Source organism: Etheostoma spectabile, unplaced genomic scaffold (genome assembly GCF_008692095.1).
Source record: "Etheostoma spectabile isolate EspeVRDwgs_2016 unplaced genomic scaffold, UIUC_Espe_1.0 scaffold273, whole genome shotgun sequence".
NCBI classification, from domain to species: domain Eukaryota; kingdom Metazoa; phylum Chordata; class Actinopteri; order Perciformes; family Percidae; genus Etheostoma; species Etheostoma spectabile.
In genome coordinates this window covers 1413419-1419937 of record NW_022605577.1, presented here as the reverse complement: position 1 = coordinate 1419937, position 6519 = coordinate 1413419, and the positions used below count along the sequence as shown (strand labels likewise).

Here is a 6519-nt window from a genome sequence, read left to right as displayed (position 1 = left end):
CCCCTCGGATTGAGCCCTGCCAATGGGGAGTTCCCAGACCCAACATTCAGTGGGTCAGGCTGTCCAGCTAGCGATATATTGCAATTTATTACCTTTTTGCAACTTCCAATTTTTCCCAATTTCAAATAATGTCCACAAAAATAAGCTTTGCGAACATCTGTTTTATCTAGAAATGTTATGGTTTGGGTGTTTTGTCTTGTCTTATTGTGGTAGTCTATTTTCCTGTTCTCATTTCTTAGCCTGTTTTCTGTCATGTCTTGTGATCTTGTTATTTTTGGTCTTGTCTTGTAAATGTTCTGTTTCCTGTTTTATTTTGATAGTCTGGTTTTCTGTGCTGTCTTATCTTTAGTTTGACTTCCTGTGATTTCCCGCTCTTGTGATTACCTGATGTCTTTCACCTGTTTCCAGCCCTTGTGTCACCTGCCTCTTGTTACCTCGTTACCCGCTGTATTTAGTCTTTGTGTTCCCCTTGTCTGTTGTCAGATCATTGTTTTACTATAGTGTCCGTTAGGGCTGCACAATTAATCGAATTTTAATCGCGATCACGATTTTGACTTCCCACGATCAAATTTGCGTGATCAAGCGATTATTTTTTTTAAAGCGTCATTTCATAGAACGCTCCGGGTTTTTTGCAAAGCCAATCTACCGCTCCGTCAACCCGTCTGCTCATGAGCCAGTCAGAGTAGTTCACTGCACCCCGTGCATCTTAGTTTCAAGATGTAGACAGTCCCAGAGGACAGAGTAACGGGAGGAAAACTCAACAGATAGCAGTCGGTTATATACGTCGGTCTCAAGGTTTACCAGTTTGCCAGTAAACGCAACATTTTGTCCCATCTGTTGTTTTTCAGACAACAGCGGTGAACAGTGCTAGTCGGTGCTAGTTAGTGTCTATTAGCTGTTAGCTCCTCTAGGACGCACCGGTGCTAATGTCCTCGCATCCGCTGCAATGCTGTTATATCAACATGGTTTAATTTTGCGTTACGTGACCCATTTCATCTGTAAAGCCGTGCTTGTGTGGGATCTCTCCTCTCCTCTCTCTCCTCTTACTCCGCGCCCGGCCACACAGCGCCGGTCCACACTTCTGACATTTGTCTACAGTTTTAATTTTTTATTAACACAGTTGTATATTGTTAAATACGAGGGGCAAACCTGTATTTGTACCAGTGTTTCCGCGGGTAACTCTGCTATCGCGGCCGCCACGGCGAAGAACACAGAAGAAGTTATTGAATGCAACTAACTTCAGTTGGTAGAGTAACAGCGTGTGAGACGGAGCCGGCTGGACCTGGGCCAGAGATGTGACCCATGGCCAGAAAATCATAGTTCAAAAAAATGCAGCGCAGTAACGATACAGACGTTTCATACACACGTCGTGTTTATCCGCCCTTCGACCCGTGCTGGACCCGTTCATGATGAGTCAGCCGTCTCCCTGTGAGTAGCGTCCATCACACTCCCTGTCGCAGTTATAAATAGCCTATGTGACACTAAAATTTGTTTTGGCTAAAATCAACAATTATCATTTTGGCCATAATCGTGCAGCCCTAGTGTCCGTGTCACAGTGTGTGTCGTCTACCCTATTGTTTTACTCCAGTTGTTGGAATTCTGCCAGTTTCCGTATTTTGGACTTCTTGTTTGTATGAACCCGCCTTTCTATTAAATCCTCAACTCAAACTTTCTTCTGCCTGGCTGCTCTCTGCGTTTGGGTTCTCCAATCCCCTGCATCACAAAAAAAATATACCTTGCTCTGTTTGTTCATCTCACTTAAGTGTTATTGCCACAAAATGAAATTGTCAAGCAGACAAACACATATGTAATAGTAGATCTATGCTTGGCATCTGTTTATCGATTGTCACGGAAAATGGCGTGATAATAGGGGTGTTACGAGACACGAGATTGGATTCATGATATGAGACAAAATTTTAACACTATTTTAAAGAAATCATAAATGATGACTGAGGAAAAATGGTCTTTTATTCAATCGAAAGTCACAAAATGAAAAATGAGCAGTGTGAAAGACTTAGCCACAAACTCAAAAGGACCAGTGCAGGCAGATATGATCCGTCGTGAGCACGGCCTATTTTATTTAGAAAATGAACCGGATGTTTTGATTAGTTTCGCTGCGGGACAGGAAGTCCAGCACTATCGGCCGTGTGCTGAATTGCTGCGGAGCTCTCTGTCGTCCGGCAAAAATAGAAGCCCTGCGTATCTGCTCCTCTGGATGGAAACAAACTGTTAGTTTTGTGGTTCTATTCTACATGACGCATGTAGCCGTTAAGCATCCGGTTGAATTTGGGGGTTAGAGCACCTTTAAATTCAAATATGTAATTGAATCAAAGATTTGGAGAATCGTGACCTTACCTGTTTATAGATGTTTACGTTTCTTCTTCTTTTAATGTTTTCACAAAATAGGCCAGGTGAACATGGTTTGTAAACTCTTTTGATCAACTTTGACAGTTGAAGTAGTCATAATCCCGTAAGGAGTTTTGAACCGGCATGTCACAGGTCAATGAAGTCATAATGCAACAGGAAGGCTTTCCCCGAATCATGGAGGATTTGGAGTCTCTGTCCTCTTGGAAGTTTCTGCTTCATTTCATCCATTACTTACTGTTAGCAAGCATGGCTAATGCAACCCATAGTCTAGGCTCTCTTTCTCTCTCTTTTCCTTCTAGGCATTGCATGTCCTACTTGCAATGCTTGACACACATGGACGCAGATTGTGTGTACAACCAGAGAGAGAGACAGAGACGAACCTGAATCAAGCCCAAAGAGAGGAATTTGGTCTGTTTACAGCTTTGGGCTTGGGTCAGGCTTTAGTAGCTGAAACCCTTTTACATTCATGATGTATAAAGCTGTATTGACTATTAGGTGTGGGGGAAAAAAATTTATACAGCATGGTATGGGGATATTTTCCGTATTAATACTGTATCAATACACAGATGTCAAGTGTCTTTTATTACAAATGTGTTGGTCAGTTTTTCATGTTTGTATGCCCGTGTTTGGGGGGGGGAAGTAACCTGCACGTCACACGCAGACACCACATGCAGAGCGCTTTACAACAGACACTATATAGTATTAAGCTGCTCTGAGCAGTAGTCTACATTGACTTCTCAACACATAACGTAATCTTAGAGAGCTGAACCGGGCAGATAGCAGTTTTCATCAGACTCACCCTGAATCAGGTAAATTAAGGCTATCACTAACTTTCAACACTAGTAAAATTACCGTAGCCAATATACCCCCGCAAATCATATCCGTACTTCACCGTTAACTGTCAAGCCATTAAACCTGTATGGAAATTAGGACCTCTGCTGAAGTGTTACATTTGTTAAAGGTCCCATGGCATGAACATTTAACTTCATATGGTTTTTTAACATTAAAATGCGTTCCCCCAGCCTGCGTATGCTCCCCAAGTGGCTAGAAATGATGTTAGGTGCAAACCGAGCACTGGGTATCCTGCTCTGCCTTTTGAGAAAATGAAAGCTCAGATGAGCCGATCTGGAATCTTGCCCCTTAGGTCATAAGGTTACCTCCCCTTTCTGTGCTTTGCCCACCCAGAGAATTTGGCCCACCCATGAGAGAGAGACATCATGGCTTTTAAACAAGCAAAGTGGCAGTTGGTCAAGGCCACACCCCCATCCTTCACCTTGTAAAAGAGACTTCAGATACAGTATTAGGGGACCACAAAGGTCTATATAAAAGAGACTTCAGATACAGTATTAGGGGACCACTAAGGTCTATATAAAAGAGACTTCAGATACAGTATTAGGGGACCACTAAGGTCTAAATAAAAGAGACTTCAGATACAGTATTAGGAGACCACTAAGGTCTATATAAAAGCACCCAGAGAGCACCGTGTCATGGGACCTTTAACGATCATACGACACGAAAACGTGTGAAGTGGTTTGGGTAGGGCTGGGCGATAAAGATAAAATCAAATATCACGATGTTCCTGACCAAATACCCCAATGTCAACATTGCAACGATATTGTATGGTTGACTATTGGTGCTTGTTGTTAACACAATGAGATTTTTGATAAACATTCTCCAGAAATGATTTCATTGATTTTATTGGGTAAAGGTTAATAATAGTAAGTCTGGTAAGTTCAGAAAATGACATCACTTTACTGTAACGCAGCCTGTAAAACCAGGTAAAGACAACACTTGATGACATGATGACTTCCTGTGTTTCCTTTCTTGCTCTCGCCCCCAGACACATCCGACCAATAAGAGGAGTGAACATTTTCGCGTCCTTTGTAATGAAGCATTTTTTACTACACTTGGATTTTTCCAGGTGTGAAATAGACCGAACCATGGGGAAATTGCTCCAAGTTTACAAACTCCTCAACTGATTTGGACCGAAGCAAACAAACTATAGACTCCCTCGAAGCCTAGTTCTTCTAACTTATGTGACTAACTTTCTAACTCTGTGATTCTTGTAGGCCTTTGTGAAGGATGTTCACGAAGGATCCGTCACTGTGGCATTTGAAAACAAGTGAGTAATGCGCATACACAACAACATACAGTGGCTTGAGAAAGTTTGCACACCCAGGCTAAAGTAGATGAAAAAGAGAAATAAAAAAACATCTCTTGGAAATTGACCTAAATGCCTGATCTGAATTAGAAAAATCCAGCCTTTTAAGGACACCAACTTTCTTAGTGAATGAATAATGTATTGTAAATAAATAAATGTTCTTCCTTAAAATACAGGTGGCATAAGTATCCACCCCCCTATGTTAAATTCCCATAGAAGCAGGCAGATTTTTATTATTAAAGGCCAGTTATTTCATGGATCAGGATCCTATGCATCCTGATAAAGTTCCCTTGGCCTTTGGAATTAAACTAACCCCATATCATCACACATCCTGCACCATACACAGAGATAAGCATGGTGTTATTTCAGTTAGCTTAATAGCTGGTTTCATTAGCATTGAGGCATGATTTTATGGAAAGTTCCCCATGCCAATCTCTAGGTATGGTGAAGGGTTTGTGATGATTTACAATAAATTATTCATTCACAAAAAAAATTGGTGTCCTTAAATGATTGGATTTTCCTCATTGTTTCGAATGAAGGCATTAAGATCAATTTCCGAAAGATGTTTTTTTATTCCTCTTTTTAATCAAATTTAGCGTGGGTAAGTATACTTTCTCAAGCCACTGTAAAACATACTGTAAAACGCAACCATTTACCTGTGAGGAAATTCACACTCATTGTATGCAACTTTTTTCCCCAGTTGGCAGCCAGAGCGTCAAATCCCATTCCAGGATGTTCGTTTTCCTCCTCCAACAGGACTCTGCAAGGAGATAAATGAGAGCGATGAAGTCGAGGTGGGACTGATGATTCAATACTTTCTGTAACTGTTTCAGAAAATGAATATTACCATCAGATTTGGTTATATAGAAGGCAGATTTAGTCTCGTCAAAGTGCAAGAGAAGAAATGCAGTAGAATAAAGGTCTGCTGTGTAGGTCAAACAGATTTTAAAGGCTCCTTCTTCTTCATTTTTCGTGATCTTCACATACAAATATGTGGTATTGGAAGTAAGCAGTTGATGTCATTCATTCATGTTTTTTTGGGGTTTAAAATGAATGCCAATAAACTACATTAAATACATTTATTTGCTTCATAATGCTTAAATACGACTAAATCATTCTTTGTTTTGTTATATGTTTATATAGCCTTAGAAGTCCTTGGTGCTAAAAATCACATTTTAAAAGGATCGAATAAGAAATGAGCCCACATCGGTTCATCTCTGCATTCAGTTGGTGTGTTTGCATTCTCTGTGCCAGCTGCCTTTATTGTAAACATCTCAGGTTTGAATGGAAACGTTGTCAAATTCTCTGTGTGTGTGTGTGTGTGTGTGTGTGTGTGTGTGTGTGTGTGTGTGTGTGTGTGTGTGTGTGTGTGTGTGTGTGTGTGTGTGTGTGTGTGTGTGTGTGTGTGTGTGTGTGTGTGTGTGTGTGTGTGTGTGTGTGTGTGTGTGTGTTGCCAGGTATATTCCAGGGCTAATGACAAGGAGCCATGTGGATGGTGGCTGGCCAAGGTTCGCATGGTCAAAGGAGAGGTAGGGCTCAGACCGCAGTCTTTCAAAGTCTGGGTTACATTACCATTGTACAACGTAGGGCTGGGTATTAAGATACAAGTCAAATCAAAACAGCAGCAAGTAGCATGCTGCGTGTGATGGCTTGGTTTTTTAATAAACTAGTCAAACAAAGGTTTATTAACCAATTATGGCAAACAATGACTGCAACATGACTACTGAAACTAGAAGATGATACAGAAGAAATGTAGTCTTTGATGATTTTTCTCAAGTAAATCTGGTTGGTTTGTCATAAATTTTACGCTTCAGCACATAAAATACCTGATTACCCAGAGCCCAAATGTTACATGTATTAAAGTGCACATATGAAAAATCACGTTTTTCTGGGAATTGGGGTGGTATTTTTTGTCTCTGGTACTTACACATGCATACACACTTGGGAAAAAAACTATCCATGCTGTTTTGATTGAGATACGGTTTCTGAAT

At 40.8% G+C, this 6519-nt stretch overlaps 1 protein-coding gene across 3 annotated transcripts in view; it reads left to right on the top strand.

Moving 5' to 3' along the window:
* Positions 1 to 6519, top strand: part of fmr1 (fragile X messenger ribonucleoprotein 1) — a 47871-nt gene that overhangs the window by 4890 nt on the left and 36462 nt on the right. For all 3 annotated transcript variants that reach the window (XM_032510863.1, XM_032510862.1, XM_032510864.1), the window contains exons 2-4: positions 4437 to 4489; positions 5229 to 5322; positions 5986 to 6057. In XM_032510863.1, coding sequence (XP_032366754.1) covers positions 4437 to 4489; positions 5229 to 5322; positions 5986 to 6057 — 219 coding nt within the window. The remainder of the gene's footprint in view (positions 1 to 4436; positions 4490 to 5228; positions 5323 to 5985; positions 6058 to 6519) is intronic.